The sequence below is a fragment of the Sebastes umbrosus genome, chromosome 13, assembly GCF_015220745.1.
Source record: "Sebastes umbrosus isolate fSebUmb1 chromosome 13, fSebUmb1.pri, whole genome shotgun sequence".
NCBI lineage: Eukaryota > Metazoa > Chordata > Actinopteri > Perciformes > Sebastidae > Sebastes > Sebastes umbrosus.
Window position 1 is genome coordinate 17,312,924 of NC_051281.1, and position 20,952 is coordinate 17,333,875.

Here is a 20,952-nt window from a genome sequence, read left to right on the forward strand (position 1 = left end):
AACAAAAGTTCTATTAAAAAGCCCAGAGGAAACATTTAGGTTTTGTATTTGGTTTTGTAAGCCTAACAAATAGAAACAAAAGACCACTCAATTGCAACCTTTCTCTGAATCAAAACCCTTTGGCATGAGGGGCATATTGAAGGTTTGTATGACGCAGTACGTATTTCACTATTGATTATCAAATCACAGTTTTTTTTGTCTGCTCTTTCTGAAAGTCATTATATTGAGAAGAAAACCTCAAAACTTAAAGTAGATTATGAATGACTAGCTCATATGACTAGATATATGAAAACAAATCTGTTCTGAAACTATGTTCATATTTTAAAAACTAGAAGTGCACTCGGAGAGCGCAGACCTCCGCCAAGGCAGGTTTCATGCACGGGCGCTTCAATGAACGTTTTTTTCCGCTCGGTGCACGCTCTGTTGAAGAAAATTCAACTTGAAGCGGAAAAGTGCCCGATGTTGTTAGCATTTTTTCCTCATTTTGGTGACTTTTGCTGGATACCCAGAGCTACAAGACTTTACCAACCATAGTTGGTACGAGATGAGGTACATGAATGCGGACGACGTACGAAAATAACAGGAGGCAAATTAGTGCGGCACTCAAGAATTCAGGTCAGTTTTCATTCATTTAAACTGTAGTATTAACTATTAGGTAGTGTATTGTTCAGGATTTGTGTTAAGCTTACATTAGCACTCATTCGGTGGTTGCCTAGCAACAATATATGTATAAAAAAAAGATGCAGCAAACTGCAAAAAAAATGCTCTGTCTGATTAGGTAACAAAAAGGCAGTGGCACCTCGTGCAATGCAGGAATGCATTTGTGTTGAGAAATATACATTTTGAATGAATGGATAGCTGAACAAATGCTAACAGATGTGATGTGTATTTATATTTTTTTAGCTCGGAGTCCTGTATTCTCCCACCTCACTTCCTCTCTCCAAGGCCTGAGCACTATCCGTGCCTTCAGAGTTCAGCAGAGTTTTCAGCAAATGTTTGATGAATATCAAGATATTCACTCAGGTGAGAGTGGAAAATTATATTTCAGTTAAGGATATTAACTTATCATACCCATTCAAAGCCATTTAGAGTAATGTTGTTACATTTTTTTAATATCAGCAATATTAGGCGGTAGAGTTTACATTTATTATGTAATCTGTGTCTTTGTCAACAGAGGCCTGGTTCTTATTCCTGACTACTTCTCGCTGGTTTGCTGCGCGTCTTGATGGAATTTGCTTAATTTTTGTCACCATCACTGCTTTTGGCTGCCTTTACCTCAGGGATGGTACTGTATGGGCTTCGGATAAACCATGTGACACATTATTGGCATGTGAGACTTACTTAGTGAAACAAATTGTTTTTTTCTGATATTACAGGACTGGAGCCGGGGGGAGTGGGTCTGGCTTTATCTTATGCAGTGACTCTTACAGGCATGTTCCAGTGGGGCGTCAGACAGAGTGCAGAGATCGAGAACATGGTGAGAACGTTTACATTTGAACACTTGACTGCAGTTTATGTTTTGAGCGGACATCACTAAACCCATTCATGAAAGACGGCTTTATTTACCCAAACATTAAGCAAACAATTTAGAAAAAAGGGTTTGACATTAACCATGGCACGATGGCCTAAAAAAAGCGTTGCAATGGACGAGGAACTGCTGATTCGTGAAGTTGAAATGAGGAGTCATCTATATGGATGTGATCGGGGGTTTGGTATTAATGTTTTTCTAGTCTGCGTTAGCTGTTTGCAGCCGGTGTGCAGCATAGCCCTGCTTGGTAAAATAACGGAGCTAACTGCTAACGTTAACAAAGGTTCCATTGAGTTACATTATGATGCGCTCAGGCTGTAAATGACTATTGAGCTAAATTCTAACATGATGTCTTCAAATGTAATCTTATATAATTTTTGTTTTTGGTTGAGATATTTGAATAAATCCAGTTTGAAGGAGATGTTTTCACACCAATTTAAATAGATATTAGAGAGGGAATTATGACCTGTTTAATTTCCTAACACTAGCCCTAAGCAGCTTATAATACACAATTAAAACTACTGCCAAGATTTTTTTTTTTTAATCAAAGCAAATATTTACATAAAAATCCAATCAATTATTTCCTAATCATTTGAATTGTGAGAACAAAGAACTTGAGTATTCAATGTAAATAAATAACTACATATTTTCATTCTGTTGATGTCACAGTTAAGGACAGCTGTGTCAAGTTGCGTTAAATTTCCTTTTCTGTATTTTTTTTTTTTTACATAAGATTACATTTAGGCCACCAAAAAATGTACTCTGGCCACCAAATTTAGGGGCTTGGTGGCCTGTGGGGCCTGTGCTTAAAAATATTAGCATCTAACCCTGCAAAATATGTAATTATATGTTCTAGACCCATAAAAGAGGTCAAGTAAACAGAATTTAACTCATAGCTGATCAGACCATTTTTTAACCAAAGGGATAACACAAAAAAAAACACTACCATGTAAACTACAAATAAAACAAAACAGGACAATTAGTCTATCAGTATAGATATTTTAGTAATTAACAAAAGCACAAATAAACTAATATAGTCTAAAGAAATAAACAAAATCTCTAAACAAGTAATCCCCCCGTGATGTGGCTGGCACTTGGTACATTCTTATCGGCCACTTCCTGTATTTAAGAGCTCTGATTTAGGAGGTGCATCTTTTGCTCTGGCTTGACAACATGTTCTCCAGCAGTAACCAACAGCGGCACCATCAGCGCTGGTAACTCAAAAAGAAAATGAAATTAGAATGATTAAAGGCAAACTTATCTAAAATAAACCAAAGTCTGACTGCACAGAAGTTAACTAAATGTGTACACTGCAAATAGAAACTAATGTACTAGAATAAACTAAATAAATTGAGTAGATCATGTAAACAAAAGCCATGTATCACCATTTATCTGTTTGCTGATGTGTGCGCAATGTGCATTAGGAGAAAATTAACTGTTAAGTTTAAACTTAAGAAAACAAAGGTGAGGCAGGAAGGTTACCTACATTTAAATCAGCTGTGTGACAGCAGGTGTGGCCATCACCATTTACCTCGGAAGTCCGAGCTGGGAATGACGTCACATCCGAGTTGACCGCATTCCAGTAGTCGGAAAACTTAATGGGGTTTGCTCCAGCTTGGGGCTTGTACTACAAAGCAGGATTTCGGGTTAGCGAGATAACTTCAGGGTCAACCCTGGGTTTTCCGTCCTACGACAGTGGTTCACTTCTTACCGGGGTAGATCGCCATGGTAACTCCGGAGCAGGTTATGTTCCAGATAAGAGATCAACTCGTATAAAAGCACCGCCTACTGACCAATAAAAGCTTGGTACGCGGATCGTATGGTAATAATACACAAATTCGAAGAAGATAAAGTCATAATCCATGCTAAAAACAAAACCGTTTAAACTGAAAAAATGCAGGAAGGACAGCTGGCTGTATGCTGAGGGTGCTTACCGCTTTGAATTATGTTTTTATATTTATTCTTTTACCTGCTCTCAAGTCCGTTTCACACCGCCGGAGACGGGGACGCAGCTGAATGAAGGCTGAAATACTTATACGCGCTGTCTCATTGCTGAAGGCCATAATGAAGTGTAATCTATTCATCCATTATATACTGAAAGTTTTTCATAATATCACTGCCCCATCTAGACGACTATATCTGACTTTTGAGTGTTCCGTTAAATTAATAAGTCTGTTAATTTACGCATTCATACATCAGCGTTTTTTTCTTTTGCCAGCTTTCCTTCCTGCATTTGGCAGCTTCAACTGTGTTAGTCTGGATTGTGTTTTTAAATTCTTTGTATTTGTCTAATATTATAGTCTGCCGTTAGTTTGTAAAATGGGCTGTTCTGCTGACAGTAGACCTGTCCATGTCTGTGATTGGTCACATGCTGCAAACACCACCCCTTTCATGTTAACGCGCTCATAGCCAGATTGAGAAAGTCTGGGTTGATTTACAGAGTTGATAACCACCGTCGTAGGACCGCTTAGCGGGATCTCGTTTGTTAGGGTTAGTTAAGCCAGATAACGAGAAGATATCCTGGGAATGTTGAACTCGCTTCGTAGTACAGGCCTCTGGTTAGCCATTGTTAGCAATATCAGTTAATAACAATACAGTACTCTGGTATTTTGTGCACACAAACACCATAGCAACATGTCGACAGATAGAAGTTGAACAGTACTGTGTATTCAACTGATTTAATGAGACCCAAGTAAGACGGAAGTGATATAAAGATTAAAATATATAAAATTTTCGACTGGGAACTCGGGAAATTACGACTTCCCAGTTCAAATGGAATGCAGCATTAGTGAAAGACACTATTGTGTTGCATTGTGTGAAATGTGGGATCCAATGTTTCATTCTAGAGACTAAAAGTCAACATATCTCGGTCTCTGCTGCTTCAGTTCTTTTTTTTAAATCTGTCCGTGGTCCCCCTGGAAGTGCAATACTAAATTACTGGAGTACTCCTATAAAACACAAATTCACTGGTAAAAAAATATTCTCTTTGAGGTGGTTGTATTGGAAATACTAGTAGGACGTGTTGTCATGTTTACTGAAGCTGAAGTACTGCCATTTTTAATTGTTTCAAGTGATGAAAAGAGCAACATTTATAAATCAGAAATCTGTCTTCACAACATTAGAATGGTGTTATTATCTATTATGTCTTATTTTTTTGAAGATGACATCGGTGGAAAGAGTGGTTGAGTATGCAGAGCTGGAGAGTGAAGCACCCTGGGAGACGGACAAACAGCCTCCGCATGATTGGCCCAAGGCAGGGTCCATCACCTTTGACAGAGTCAACTTCTCCTACAGTGCCAGTGAGCGTTTGGTCCTAAAGAACCTGACTGTCGTCTTCACATCCAGAGAAAAGGTGCTTGTCTTTATTCCCACCTGTGCTTGCTTACTGATGTGCACAGCCCATGACCTGGGTTGATATGCAGCTAGTGTAGAAGGCGTGATGTGATTCTTTTTTATGTGGCATTATTTTCAAATCAATTATTAAAGGGACACCATATTGTGCTGCTGAATCTTCAGGACTATACCATTTGTGATTCATGGAATACATATCATGTAATTAAGACTGTTCAAGTGGATCCATTTGTTCCCAATTTGCATTTTGAGCTACCTGACGGTGACAACTGTTTATTCACTATGAGAGAGGAGAGGCCGAGGGAGAGGGGCGAGGGTGGAGAGAGAGGGAAGCAGAGGGAGATGGTTGAGGATGATTGAAATTGTGTTTAATGCAGGGGGTGTATTTTGCATGGCTATGGTTGGCCAGGGCGGCTGATTTCACAATGGATGGGTTGATAAGTGTAGAGGCCCTGGCTCTGACAGCCCATGGGAGGGATCTCTGCCACATGCCATGGGGGTGAAAGGCTTTGTGCATCCTGACAGTTCCCCCGACACCCTTTCACAAGGAAACCTGCACCTACAGTACAAGATCCATTCACTCTGACCCTCGCTACAGTCGCACACTGTACATAATCATATAAAAATGGAACATTCACTGTCACGCCACAGTTGACCTCCCATTGTTTACAGAGAAATAGCTTAGTAAGGGCATATTATTCATCTCCAAGATCAATGGTGCACAGTCCTTGCTCTTACATTTCATTAAAATGTAACTGCACAATATGGTTTTATAAGTGAACTTTGACATTCTTAAGTGCTTGTCTGAAATAAGATGAAAAGGTAACATGTCAAAAGCTTTTTTGTCTCTTATAGTTTGATTAGTGAAGGCCAAAGAAAGTGTGACCGGTCCATGCTGAACAGTTTTAAATGCATTATGAGACGGTTTCTTTTGATAAAAACAAGCATTAATTGATAATTTGTTCAAATAGCTTAAATGACCATTACATTCATGGCCAAACAGGAATTACTGTGGCCTTCTTATAGTGCAGCTTGAGGTGGATGGACAGGTATACAAAGCCTCTGGGTTCTTCTTGTCTCCTCCTAGCAGTCAGTCTTCATTCCTTCTTCCTCTTAAGCATTGAAACAGTCTTTGCCTATCCTTAACCAAGTAGTTACTATTGATATTGTACATGTTCACTCACAGACTTGGCTTACTGGGACACTTAATGGAATGGAGCTCTTTCTGCTAGTCAACATGTCTGCCGTGAAAAGGGTCTATAGCTCATTTGAGTATGGATCAGTTCTTTATTATTATCCACACACTAAATATGTGCATGTAAAGGGTTAGTCAGTTAGGAATAGGGCATCAAAGATCCATGGTGGGTTGTCCTACAAAAGGGCAGAAGTGACCCGACATCATCCCTGTGACATGAGAGAAACCAGTGCAAGCCCAGTTGAAATTCATAATATGATACAAGACCCGTTCCTCCTCCAGCCTTGGGCATCAGGTTATGAGAGAGCAAAGTGGTTATTTACAGCCGAGAGTATTTCTTTGTTTAGTACTTTTCAAAACAAAGATACAAAGAACTTTACAGTCAGGGAAAAAACACAACAGACAGTATAGTGGCCAATTTGTCGCAAAAATCAAAATCAAGTTTAAATCAAAGGGCCACTGTCGCACCATGGGTGTGTAGTTTACGCAGGCAAAAGAGTCCATTGTCCATGCAAAATGTATGTGTTTTTGATGGTTTATTTATCCCATAGAAGCAATCAAACAAAGCACAAAGAAAACATGGATGTCCCTGCCTCTCTTGTGCTGGTAAAAAATCACAAGCCCACCCAGGTGCATGCTGGTCTTATACCTGCCTACCTACCTACCTACTGTATATAACCACGGGTGCCCACAGTTTTATCCAATTCATACAAAACAAGAAAATAATTAAACAAATATCTAGCGAAAGAAAACACTATCAATAAAGTAAACCTCTAGAATAATAAATCAAACAATACTACATATTATTAGTAAAACAAAACTTAATACTAACAACAAATAAATAGCTCCTACAGACTGAATACATGTGCTGAATACAAGTACGAGTTTAGACAGTGAACCTGCTTGTTGACTAGCACAGAGTGAGGTGACATCTGCTGGGAAAAGATGACCCAATGTATGTAGCTCCTATTCAGCAGCTCCATCTTTGAGTCACAGTGGTTGCAACAATGTTTTCTCCTGACTTCCTCTTTCTCACCCCTGCTGCCACCTGGGTGAAACGCCTATGTCTGGGTGCTGAGAGGTTTGTGTGTATAGGATGTTTTGGCTCTGTGGTGAAGCCTTTTCAATGCATGCATCCCCATTTCTGTTTTACAAGGAGGGCGCTTATTCTGTCAGCAGTTCAATCATGTCTGTGCACTCTTTTGCTGCAGCTTCTGCAGAGGAGAGGTCTGTCATATTCTATTGTCACAGTAAATGTGTCGGTGACATTGTCTTGTCACAAGGGGGTTTTGGGGAAAGATTTTTTTCTTCTTCTGAAATGTTTCCTACAAGGACCAGGTAAAGGCATCCAGTGGTGCATTCCTGCGTCCCTCGTGTGATTCTTGAGGCCCTTTTTATTGGGACCGTTTCAGCCCACTGCACAGCTCTCTCTGTTTGTTGTCAATTTAGATAGCTTTACTGTTTGCTTTTACCTTGGCTCAGAGAAGAAGGTATTGTGTTCTTTCAGTACACTCAAGTGTTGCGCTTATAGAGCGAGATCTAAGTGGTGCCGCATATAGACAAACCCCATCCTGTAAATCTAACAATATTGGAGTTCGATGAGATCATTGAGCTTGATCCTTCCTACTCTCCACCTAAATGGGGAGTAAAACAAAAGGTTGTCCATTGGCTAATGGCACATAACAAGCCTATGTGTTGGCAGGCAGCAGCGTGTGGCATCAGCAGCCCAGTTCAGTGGAATAAGGAATATGATTTGCCTTGTGATGCCGTGGGGTATGCTCAGCATTCAGCCAAAAACACTGAGCAGTTTGATCTAGACTGGTCATATTCTGTGAGGGTCTATTTTAGGTGGATGTATACATGGCATGATTTGGTAATGCGTGCAACAGACTTGCAGTGGAGGCACTGGCTAGACCTGCAGGTATTCACACCACAGTAATGGAAGGGTGACCCTACTTTCCCACTAGACAGACTTTTTATCTAGTACTATTATTAGGTCAAAATTTCAATTTGTGCAATCGATACTTGATTTATGACCAAATACCAGTAATTTGTGTGAAGTTTATTATTATTATTTTTTTAATTTATTTATTTATTTATTTGTTTTTCATTTTCTTTTTCCTTTATTTGGTTTTACTCAGACATTTACATAAACATACTTAATTATATACAAAAATATGAAGCGAACCAACTTTTCCACTTTTTACAATGAAATTATAGAACACACAAATAGAACATGGGGTGCTTTTCATGTGAAATAAGATCAAATAATTAATAATAATAAAAAAAAAAAAAAATACATTTAGAAAAAAAAAGAAAAATGAAACAAAAGAAGGGCGTTTTGGGGAAATATACTTTTTCCACTCCTTCCAAATGTCCTAAAATTTTGTTTCCTGAAGCCTCATTGGGAAAGTAATTCTTTCCATTATAAATATTTCAATAAATAACAAAAATAAGACAGTTTAAAAGAACAGTGTGTAACATTTGACCACCATGTTTCTACAGTAGCCCAGAACGGACAAACCAAACTCTGGCTCAAGAGAGAGCCTTTCGCAAATATTACGTTACCTGAAGGCCACCGTAATTCTCCGGCACGCTTTTGAAAAAAAACGCAGGGCAAAACTGTGGTACCACCAGCTGCCGTCTTACTTCCATTGCTCCTTAAGTTGTGTTATTATGGTATGATGACCTCTAAGCGAGGCAAACAGCGTTACCACGGTTTTGCACCCGGTGGCTCACGTTACCGCAGTCTTGCAAAGGAAGGAGTGAGTGGAGGGGTACTCATTTGGTCACACCACTAGATGCTGCCAAATCCTACACACTGTACCTTTTTAAGATGATAAACAATATACCCTGTAAATATCAGCCCGTTAACGTTGTCATAGTGACCATGTTAGCATGCTGACATTAGTATTTAGCTAAAAGCCCTGCTATACATATACAGCCTCACAGAGCTGCTAGAGTGGCAGTAGACTCCTAGTGTGTGATCAGACCAAAATCAGCCTTGCATTAAAACAACGCAAAGGGCTGCGTTGGTGGGGGTTGGTGCGTGCTGGTGCGTGCTGGTGTGGGTGTATTGCTTCAGGTATCGGTGAGACATGAAATCCAATCCAGGAAGTAACAGATTTCTGAATTTGAAAGCTTCTCAGATGCCAAAAAAAGCTGCACAGTGGTTTATAATATTCACAGACAGGATTCTGGAAAGTTATCACAGTGGTAGGGCCGACCCGAATGCTTCGAAGATTTGAAGCTGCGTCCGTTGCCATGGTAACCTCCAAATTTGACCTCCAAATCTGTATTTGAATGCTTCATTTTTATATATACACTGTATATATGTAATAATAAAGTATAAATCCCCAAATAACCCATGAAATAAGGAGTAATCCCACAGTATTATTCATTATTCATATTCAACATTAATTGTTATTAGTTATTCTCAAACAGATATCGCTGTTTGTTGTGTGTAGAGGTGCGTGTGTGTACAAAAGTGCATCAGCGGCGCTGCCCCGGGCACTGAAATGTGGGAGATGGATACAGACGGACAGAGAAAAATGCTGCGCTGTGCTGCGCCACGTTGCGCCCAAAAAATGGTATATGGGACAGCCCTACATGGTGGCAACAATTTTGTCTTTCGTCACAACGATTTCGTAAACTGTAGAGATACGTCGTTCACAGTACAAAGTAATCTACCAGGAATGTGCGCTTGCAGGTTTGTGTTCGGCCAACACAGCGTCTTGCTGGATGACGTCGCATCGCAGCAATAGTTGAACCAAGTTCAGACCTCATTCAAAAGAATGAGAGGGCTGCATTTTTACTGCAGAGCTACTGTCAGTCTGAACACAGCCTTTGTCTTACTGCCTGATTGGGTGGCTCATACAGTTCATGAAATACACAGATACAAAAAGATGGGTGGTTAAGCCTATAAAGCTTAAAGAGCCTTGTTTAATGGCTTCACCTGTTATCATAGAACTGGAGTTATAATGAGTAACTACAAATTCCCAACCTACAGACGTTGGCATATGCAATGCGTGAAACTGTTGGGACTATGAAATGAGCACTTTTATAGAATGTAGCACACTTTAAAATAACTGCCTTGAATCCTACACATATAAAAAGGTCCAAAACAAAATGATACAGTTGATGAGTTCACCAGATGCCATGAAAATATGCTTATATGATACAACCAAGATACAAGAATATGTTTAGTTTTGAAACGTGACTAATAAATGTTCAACAGAGGCTTAAAACATTCATTAAAAATACAGCATTTTCTTCACCATCTGCCAACGTCATGTGACTACTGTCAAAAACGTGATTTGTTATACCTGCTTGTTGTAGACTATAATGTTTTCCATCAATCTCTCTTTATCTCCACATGATACAAGTGATACAAGTACTTAGCTAATAACATGTTCCCACAGTGACAGGACAAAATAAGCACAAGTATGATATTATCATATCATATTTCCTTTTTTTGTGATTATGTGGAATGTTTTTACAGATATAAAACTAGTTCTCATTTCTCCACTGTAGGTTGGCATCGTTGGACGCACTGGTGCTGGTAAAAGCTCCCTGGTCGCTGCCTTGTTCCGGCTGGCAGAACCTGAGGGACGAATAACGATTGATGGTTTTCTGACTTCTGAGATTGGTCTGCACACCCTGCGCCAGAAAATGTCCATCATCCCACAGGTGCCCTTTTTTAAATTGCCCTCAGTCTCAGCTGTTGTGCGTTTGCCACTTGAAACTGCATACAGTAACCGATGGATAACTCTAATCTAAAACATTAGACATCATCATATATTTGAACTTACGTACAGAAATCCTACTTTCAGCATGATATTATTTTAACGTCTTTGTCCTTTTCTAACACTGCTGGACTTTTGCTTTGGATTCTTCTGTACTTCCTTTAATTCCTCCCGATTGAGAAATGTCAGGTGAACACTGGTAACAGACACCTTCATGCTTTGGCCCCCTTTTTTTTTTATACGCCTGGCTTTTAAAAAGCCAAAACAAGTGAGGAAATTTACAGTCGTCTCTCAGGGGATTTCTGAAAGTGAGACAAACGGATGCCTTGAGACAGTTTAACTTTATTTCCGCTTGTTGAAACTGATACGGCATTAAGAAAATGCCAGCCTGCGGGTGAGTGTCAGCAGAGTGGAGGGAGGGGAGAAGACTCCCACGGCCTGTACTGTGAAGAGAGCAGTTCCCCATCCCTGACAGAGGATTAGCCCTCTACCCCCCAAACATGGGAAAGCTGCTTAGAAGAAGTCTCCCCCATCCTCACAGTCAGAGTCCCCTTGTACACCGTCACTTAGCCCAAGTCTCAAACATTTCTAGGGTGCAGCCAAGATGCCCAAAAACAGTTTCATTAATGCTTTTCTGTGGATTTGATAGGTTTCTGGCATTGCTACTACTTCAGATAAAGTTTTACTTCCTAGTCCAAACTAGTTTAGAGATGGATGTGATGTGTGTTTGATGTGATTTTGTTTACTCTTACTGTCTCTCCTGGGAGAGACTTGCACAAAGTGGCAGGTTACGAGTCAGAACTTTAACTGCACGCCCATCTGTATCACATACCGGATGTGCATTTTCATGATATGAAGTCTTACCAGTAGAGTTTCTCTGTATCATGCTCTTAGTTTTTACAAACTTAACTAGACAGAAGTCTCTTGGATTTACACAAATCCATCTGAAAGCCTTTTTATTCTCCTGCGAGACGTCAGAGATAATGTGATATTCAGTCAGCCGTTCACGTGGAAAAAATATCTTGATATAAATTGCTAGTTGCCTTACCTTTTCATGTGGGAGTGAGATATGTATACTATACATTGCCAGTGAGAAGTTTCATTATTTGCCGTCCCACAGATTTGATTATGATAAGCTTTTATTAGCATATGGCATTAAAAAAAGGATCCATTTCAATTTCTATTGAATTCTCAGGAACGACTTAGTAAAAATGATTTTTGTGGCAAACACAGGGCTTAGAATTGGTGGAGCACATAATCGGTGTATGGAAAGCTGTGCTTGAAAGCAGTTTTTCCGACCCAACATTGAATCCTCAATTAACGTGTGTCACAAAACTAGTTTGAATTGGGACTTCAGTTGGCTTTATGACAAGGCGGCGTTTTGGTGACAGAAGGAAAAGCTCATTGGAAGTAAAGAGGTGTAACATTTTCTATAAGGCACAGGTAGCAGGGATGAGGTCCTGAAAGCTTTACTTTTTCTGGATGAAAATTGAGCGGTTAGTCCTGAGTCTTCTGACCTACATGTTTGTTGAGACATGATTTTGTATTTGAGGGGGTGTGTGTACACTGCATAAATCTGTGTGCCTGCATACCTGAGTATATGCTTCTGTCACAGCTCTGGCTGTGAAGCTGACCTGTAAAGAGAGCAGAGATGAAGGCGTAGTTTAGTGAGTCACATTCACACTAGAAGTACTGTAACCTTAACGCAGGACACTCAACCTTTTAGACCCATTGTGTACTTTACTTCTCCTGGTCTAATCTCACAGTTGCCAGGTGGACAACTCCTATCTTGATTTGAGGTTAGATTCATATCTCGAGTAAACTGGAGTTATCAGATTGCTTTAACTGTGATGAGGATACAGTTGAAGTCAATCAGTTATTGCTCACTGCTCTGAGTCACCTCTCTGCGATAGACTTCTCATTAAAGCTTTTTTCAAATGGTCATTATAACCATTAAGTGTCATAAATTCAGTGTTATGTTTCAAAGGAAAACGCAGCTGTATATGTTCACTGATAACACCACATGAAAAGCTTATCTACAGCAGCTCTGTACCATAAGCGGCAGCAGGGTCTCTGTATGACGACCTGGGAGAGTCCTAGCGAGTGTTTGGTAAATCACTCCAACACTGGAGCAGGATTTATGAATAACTATCTGACCTGACACGAGGAGATGCCGCCTTGCTCCTGTTTATCAGGTTTACCACGAACAGAGTGGCGTGTTGGAGCCGTGCCTGTGGACTTGTGGGCTCGTCCATCGGCACTGTAATAAAGAGCTTTATTTACTCTCTTTAAAGATGGCTGTGCGGCTGAGCCTTGATACAGGTGTGTGGCTCACCATAAATACATATCTTGGACATCCGAGCTGTCTGAGATCTGAGGCCGTCCTTTCATGAGGGTGATGTGATATAAACCCTCGTTTACAAATGCTCGTGCGTTTGACAAAGTGAAGCTGTTACTTTTGCGGGCCTTTTTGAGATTATCGTTTCTAATACAGCTACTGTATGCAAGTCTTTGTACGGTAACAGTGACTAGATGGCACCATATTATATATTCAGACAATGTCACACAGTTATTATCCACCAACACCAGCGCACAAGCACTGGTTTTCCAAGTAAAAAGATCAACTTATTGAAGCAAAGTTGGCCAGAGCATTGAATGGAGCTCCTGAGTGGAGCAAACCCTTTGTGAACATCTTCCCTCAAACATTGCCTAGCGGCGCTCTATAAAGCTTGTCTTAACCCTTTCATACATCTTCCCCCTTGTCATTATCTTAACTGGCCACGGCCTTCTCTTTCTATATCCATCTATCCACAGGACCCAGTTCTCTTCACGGGCACCATGAGGAAGAATCTGGACCCTTTCAGGCAGCACACAGATGAGGACCTGTGGAATGCACTCCAAGAGGTACTCCAGCGTGGCTCTGAATGATTCCCCCTCCCGGCCCAGGGGGGGATCCCTCTGTCCCCCTGTACAATGCTGCCATTCAGCCTCCCTGCTCGCCACAAGTCATGGGGGGAAATCCCATTAGGGCCATGGGGCCCAGCTCAATGTGCGGCTTGTAACTGGGAACCATTGAAAGTGCTGGGGGAGATGTGTTTGGGCAGTCAGGCCAACCAGGATGAAGGCTCCCCCCACAGTGAAGGGCTTCAGCTCCTGGTCCTGCCTCTGAATGGGTTTGGTGGCCTGGATTAAAGCTAGAGGCTGGCCACAAGAGAGCACTGGCCAAGGTCATCAGTGGACCTGGCCCTGCATTGTGCCAGGCGGTTAATGGGTGTGTTTGGATAGCTCTTTAAAGACATCCCCACAGGAAGCCTTTATGAAGGGGTAATGAAGGGTTGGGGCTCTGCTCTCCCTCTCTGCAGGTGCAGATGAAGGCCGTGGTGGAGGACCTGCCCAATAAGCTGGAGACGGTGCTGACTGAGTCCGGCTCCAACTTCAGCGTGGGCCAGAGGCAACTGGTGTGTCTGGCCAGGGCCATCCTCCGGAAAAACCGCATCCTCATCATTGATGAGGCCACAGCCAATGTGGACCCAAGGTCAGAGGACACTTGAGTCTACAAGTAAAACACTTTACATCAATGTCAGTCCTCTCAACATGTAGCTTGTTTACTGAGAACTAGTGCTACTCCAGATGGATATTTTTTAGCTGGATTTAATAAAACTGTAGCACCACTATCGTTATACAAATCAAAATTATTCTTAAAACAAGGCTTCTGTTCAAGCAATTCTGTAAATAAATCAATAGCACATACTAGTGAAACCGTGTATGTAAAAGGATTACATCTCTACTACACACAGGGGTGGATTGATCACAGGTGCGGACTGATCAGAGCCTCACTGTTGTAAACAGCCAATAAATTATAGAAAACTAATAATACCTAGGGATGTCACAGGAGCCAAGACTCAAAGTCGATCCAAAATTCTGAAAACGTGATGGTACTTGTTTTTCTACAGTACCGCAGGTGCCGTAGGTACCCTCAGGGCTCAAAACTAACATCGTCTCGTCATCCCGGGGACCATAAAAAAATTTGTTTGGGAGGCAGTAAACTCACCATCGACATGTCCAGGAGACGCCCTCTATGTTTTGTTTTCACAGTAATATAAAATAGATAATAAAGAGTGAATTATGACCTGTTTACCTTCCTAAGACTAGCTCTAAGCAGCTTCTAATATATAATTAGAACTACTAATTACAAGATTTTTTATCAATAAAAATAAAATCATTTATTTCCTAATCATTTGAATTGTGTGTTTTTATATCTATAACCACTAATAACATTTAGAGTTTTTGACGGTTGAAATGTAGCACAACATTGAAGTGAAAACAGCGCTCTGTTTATTTAAATGTGAATTTGCAATAAAAATATTGTGTCCCTAAAATCTATGTATAATCGTGATAAATAATCGTGATCTCAATACTGATCAAAAATAATCGTGATTAGCATTTTGGCCATCATCGTGCAGCCCTAGCTGTTAGCTCCGTACCAATCGATTTACATTATGATGCGTTCAGGCTCTATTCAGTAAAAAGTTTAGGAGTATTGGATGATGGTAAATTCTCACGTTTTCATGATGTGTTCAAATATAATATTGTAAAATGTAGTTTTTGGTGAGAAACTTGAATAAATCCAGTTGTTTGAAGGATATGTTTTCACAGCAATATAAAATAGATAATAGAGAGGGAATTATGACCTGTTTAACCTCCTAACAAAAAACAGTATGCAAACAATAAAAAAGGAGTGTATGCTGAAATACATGGGATTTATTGTTTTACTTTTGTTTCTTACCTTGGTATCGGATTAGTATTGAGAATAGTGGAATTTCACTGGTATTAGTATTGACTACTAAATTTCTGGTATTGTGACATCCCCAATAATATAATAATACCAAAGTAAACAATTATACTGTTAGCATGACTTCTTTAAAACAAAATATGATTTGGAATTGGTATGGAATCAAATGAGAAAGTAAAACGTCTAAAAAAACTGAACCTACTGTTAACATAAGGACCTCTGCTATCCTTTGTTTTGTTATGCCTACTACTGCACATACCTCGCTGCTGATGGGCCATTGTTCAGTGTTAAGTAAAAATCCCTGCCCAAGGGTCTATAGGAAGAGAGTTTTTTGTGCTGAGGTGTTGTGTTCCCTGCTCCTTTAGAACTGACAGCCTCATCCAGCAGACTATCCGGGACAAGTTTCAAGAGTGTACCGTCCTCACCATCGCTCACAGGCTCAACACTATCATTGACTGTGACAGAATACTGGTAAGTAAACAACACAGTACATTTCCATTGTCCAGCACTTCAAGTCAGTATTTTAAATGAGACCACTATCCTTCTGTAATCAGTTATTAGGAAACAGACAGAAAAAAATGGGGTTAACTCCATGTTTTCACACAGTTTTGTTTTTGTAAATCCGTAAATCTGTTTAGCGTACACGGATTACGCCCTCTAGTGTTTACAAGTGAAAGGTTTGATGGCATATTTAGCTAACATCTTTCTTCTTCTTCTTTTAACAAAATAGTTCACAAAACTGCTAAATATGGTGTCAAACACTTCACTTAGACACAAAATGTATAAAAAGAGCTGTATTCAATCAGTTTAATTAATTATCTGTTTGTTATCTGCTGCAAAAGTTAAATTTTTTCAACGTACTCGAGGCAAATTACAGACTGAAAATGAACTAAATGAGGATTTTCGTAAACACATCGAAGATCATGGAGGTTCCCATAGGAATGAATGAACTTCGGTTGACTCGCATATGTACATAGAGCTATGTGGAAACGAGGCGTAAACCACAAATAAGCAGCTCGAAGTGCAGTGCTTTTAGTCCTAACATTTGGTGATATCCTTTCACAAACTTCTCTCTTATCAAGGACAATAAATTGAGCTCCCGTTGTGCACAGAATATGTGGTAGAATGGGGAAGTAGCCCACAAAAGCATGTGCCTCATATTCACTCCCACTGCCGTATGTAAAAACACACCTGAGATTCAGAGCCAACAAACACCTCTTGCCACTGCACAATCTTTAGAGTTTTTAATTCACTTGCTCTATTCTGCAGCAGCTGGGCTGATTTCTCCCTCACAGCATTCCCTCTCATTGAGCCTGCGCTCGGGCCACTTGATCTTTGGCCCTTTCCTGCTACTGCCTGCAGAGGTGCCAATTAGTGCCATTTGTGGCAGCATTTGTTAAGCGTCTACGGAGGGCGGGGCACGACCCGGTGGCTGCTCGATCACTGAGAGGGTTGCTGAGAAAAGCCAAATATGGCACAGCGGGGTACTGTTTCACACCTACACTCGTGTTAAATGCCCCCAGATTGTAGCGCACACCGGGAGAACTAAATTTGGGCCCACCTGAGTTGCCTTGTCCAAAATCTTAAGCTGTGCCATATTTAGACGGCGAATGTTTTCCAAAATACAAACTCCATCTCCTAGTATCCTGTCGATTATGACAGCAGCTGCAGAAGTCTCCCTTTCATACTAAACGCTCTCTGAAACTGGGCTTTAACGATAACAAACTGCTCATTATTGCCGTGAGGGGATGGAGCTTGTTAAAATTTGTCTGTGATATAATTGTAGTCTTTTCCAAACTGCTTGAATTGGCACTATTCTTTGTGTGGTTTATACGGCGTGTGATGACACAGAAATGATGGTAATTTTCTCGAGTGTCTTCAAGGTGTGATTGTTGGATTTGACTGAGGACCACCCCTGAGCCACTGAAATGCCAAGGTAAATACATGGATAAATTGCTGATCTTCAGTCTGTCAGAGTCAGCGTACTAGACTTTCACTCTGCTTACAGGCTGCGCTCATTGTCCGTGGCCCCTGTCGAGCACAAACAGGCACCGGTGTTTGCCGTTGCATGAGTCACATGAAATGGATGGTTCCTATGTGCACAGAACTACTGTTTCCCCATTCATCTTGCACCGTCTGCATGCATCACTCAGCAGCGAAACAGCTGAAATGTCAGTTTTCCCCAAAGTAAAGTATACAGGCGGCGACACGCACTCACACCCAGCATTGTATGTGTGATTGCAGGTTCTGGATGCCGGCAGGATCCGGGAGTATGACGAGCCATATGTGCTGCTCCAGAACCAGGAAGGGCTCTTTCACCAGATGGTCCAACAGACAGGCAGAGCCGAGGCCGCCTCACTGCTGCACGCAGCCAAACAGGTAACCACACCCACCTTTGTCCCAGGACTGGGCTGTCACTAAATAGAGTCCAGCCGTGGCACACTAATCCCAGACTCTCCCTTTAACTCCAGACTTCATTGCTCACCTCCAAAATGATACATTTAAGCAAGAGAAGATGTGCATTACCCTGACAATGCAAATACACTTGATTACCATTTTAATTTAAAGTGCCTACTTGAGGCATTGCAAGTCCATAACATTAATTTCAAGTGAGAAATTGTCCGCCTTTGTAGATTGTAGATTTACATCCTCTGATTTTATCAAAGAAACCCTCCGTATAATCTTTTTTTTCTCATAATGTAATTTTGAGATCATTTTAGAGATGATTCTAGAAAAGCAGCTTTCTTTGCGCTATATCTATTTGGAAATATTGGGTTTAACTTCATCGCGATTTGGGATAAACTTTCTATGGGGATTACTGTAATAGAGAATGTCCATATTTTTTCCCTGTGAAATTCATTTGTGATGTATTTCCCCTTCAGACACTGAACAGATAAGAGCCGGCTATTCATTGTTCAATTCCATTTTATGTGCATCTGTCTGGGACTACAGATACCATATTGCAACTTCAAACAGGTCTTTGTGAAATAAGAAAAAGTAGGCATCATTTCATTTTCTCTCTGTCCCTCGCACAAATTTATCAGCGGAACTGTATCTCCTCAGCCAGAGGAGTGAAATGAGTAAAATACTGATTTCAAAGACTCAGCACACTGTGGTATTATTTGGTATCGTCTTACCCTGCACACTGGCGGATTGGTAGTGACATTGTTCAAGCCCTTACGTTTTCCTTTCTTTATTGTAGGGTGCTCCGCTTAGATCAGATTACTGCGGCATCCATAACTGTCTAGCGCCACTTATTAAATACTGAGATGGTCCACATGTTGTGTGTCAAGTTTCTATAGTTGTCAGTCAAGGTTTAAATACATTCAATAATCTGATATCAACCTCTAGCTCCTTTTGGAAAAAGAATCCCAGAGTAGACGGTATATCTCATGCTGAGGCCAACCTGTTTTCACCTGTGTTGCCTCTTTTTCTCAAACTTTCTGTTATTGAAATCGTCGGTCTGTCAGAGCCTCTTTGTACTAAGATATCAAGCATTTTTGTAAGCAAAAATCAACTCAAATGAAACTCCCAAAATTTTCCTCGTGAATTTCACAGGGCTAAATAAGCCACTTTTGCATGCTTCAGCGGCTGACAAATCCCTTCACCCTGCTCCGACTGGATCTGTCATGAATCGCGCCTTAGCAGATCGTAGCTTAGATTGGACTGTGTGCTTGTGTTCTGTGACACTGCTTCCCCCTGATGCACTTCCAGGTTTACATGAACAAAAAGCGAGTGACAGACGTGCGCTGTGCCAAGGACATCTGTGTCATCTTCGAGACGTCTCTTTGACAGCTTGGAGAGTCGCTGTGGCCCTCGTGCTCGCCATCACTGACGAAAATCTTTTACCAAATAGATTCCTTCCTGTGTATTAAAATGTCTTTAGACTCCCAGCAGTGTAGTATGTGCTGCATTAGATTGGCGGAGTCCTTTGGTGTGGAACAGAAAAGAGGCACGAGGCAGGGTGTGCCTTTATTGACAGCATATTACTGCATGGCTGTTTATTGATTACACCCTGCTATGTTTATGTATGTGTGTTCTGGCCTCTTGGGTAGCTTCAATCCTGCACTTGTGCTCAAAAGAGTGCAGATATTGGATGTGTTTATCCTGGTGCAATAAATTATTGGTGGCGTAAATTATTCTCATAAGGCAAACATTGTTTGGTAGGACTGAGGTCTTTTTATTATTCGGAAAATGCTTGAAAAAAAAAACAAAGAGAACCTGAGAGGAGACAGCCTTGTTTTCAGTAATTATTGTGCCTTAATCAGACTATGGATTTTTTTTTGTAATTGCACTGTTTTAATTAAGTAGTCAGCCAGCACTTTGACGATAGTGGTTTTATGTCTACCTCAGCTCTTGTCAGGAAACAACAGTAAAGTTTAAATGTCATGTACTTGCAATGATGATGACTAACACCAGGAAACGTGGGACAGAAGTTTATTACCTCTGCAAAATTAACTTTCTCTCTTTACTCTTTTGATAAATGGGTTGTTGTTGCTTTAAAAGCATAGCACTGACTTTGGCAATAATATGAAATTTAGTATGCCTATTAGGGCTGACCCGAATGCTTCGAAGCTTCGAAGCTTTGACCGGTCGATGATATTCAACCTCCAAATCACTATTCGATTGCTTCGTTTTTAAAATGTTTATTTTATATATATATATATGTACGTATGTAATAATAATGTATAAATCCCAAAATAGTTCATGAAATAAGGAATAATCCCACAACATTATTCATTTTTCATATTCAACATTAATTATTATTGGTTATTCTCAGACGGATATCACTGTTTGTTGTGTGTAGAGGTGCGGCAGTGGCACTGAAACAGGGAGATGGAAACAAACAGACAGAAGAACATGTCAGCCACTACACCGCGCTGCTCCGCGAAGCTTCGAATATTTCAGACCGAAAAATTGTATTCGGGACAGCCCTAATTCCTATTTATAGCGATGTATTTATTAACAGTGTTTTATATGTCTTTGGGTATGGTTTTGTTAAAGGTAATATTTCAGGGAGTGGCACTTTGTAGTAGTTTAGTCATAAATAAGTGATACAAATGATCACTTATAATTTACAGCAAATAAAATATGAATTACATTCAATAAAACAATATTGCTTTAACGTTTCAGTACTGTCTTCATTTTGCGTTTAAAAACAACTGTCTCGTCTCACATTACATCGACTCACTAACCATTTCCTCCTGCTGTTGCTCATCCTATATTAACATGTCTGAATGGTGTGTTTGCTTCAGGTCAGTGGTTACAACTGGTCTTGACCAAGATGCTACAAATTGGTATGTGGTTAAAGGAGAGCAACCTAGTGATTATCCCGTTGAGT

The 20,952-nt window shown here is 40.5% G+C and overlaps 1 protein-coding gene across 3 annotated transcripts in view; it reads left to right on the top strand.

Annotated features, from left to right (window-relative positions):
* The window catches only part of LOC119500675 (multidrug resistance-associated protein 4-like), a 45,641-nt gene extending 25,819 nt beyond the window's left edge, over window positions 1–19,822 (top strand). For 2 of the 3 annotated variants that reach the window (XM_037790520.1, XM_037790522.1), the window contains 10 exons: window positions 904–1,023; window positions 1,175–1,285; window positions 1,377–1,477; window positions 4,689–4,880; window positions 10,608–10,763; window positions 13,634–13,723; window positions 14,182–14,354; window positions 15,977–16,082; window positions 17,856–17,990; window positions 19,326–19,822. In XM_037790520.1, coding sequence (XP_037646448.1) covers window positions 904–1,023; window positions 1,175–1,285; window positions 1,377–1,477; window positions 4,689–4,880; window positions 10,608–10,763; window positions 13,634–13,723; window positions 14,182–14,354; window positions 15,977–16,082; window positions 17,856–17,990; window positions 19,326–19,403 — 1,262 coding nt within the window. In that variant the 3' untranslated portion in view covers window positions 19,404–19,822. Of the gene's footprint in view, window positions 1–903; window positions 1,024–1,174; window positions 1,286–1,376; window positions 1,478–4,688; window positions 4,881–10,607; window positions 10,764–13,633; window positions 13,724–14,181; window positions 14,355–15,976; window positions 16,083–17,855; window positions 17,991–18,493 lie in introns of all 3 variants that reach the window. The other variant, XM_037790519.1, reaches the window with a different exon arrangement.
* The last annotated feature ends 1,130 nt before the right edge of the window (window positions 19,823–20,952 follow it).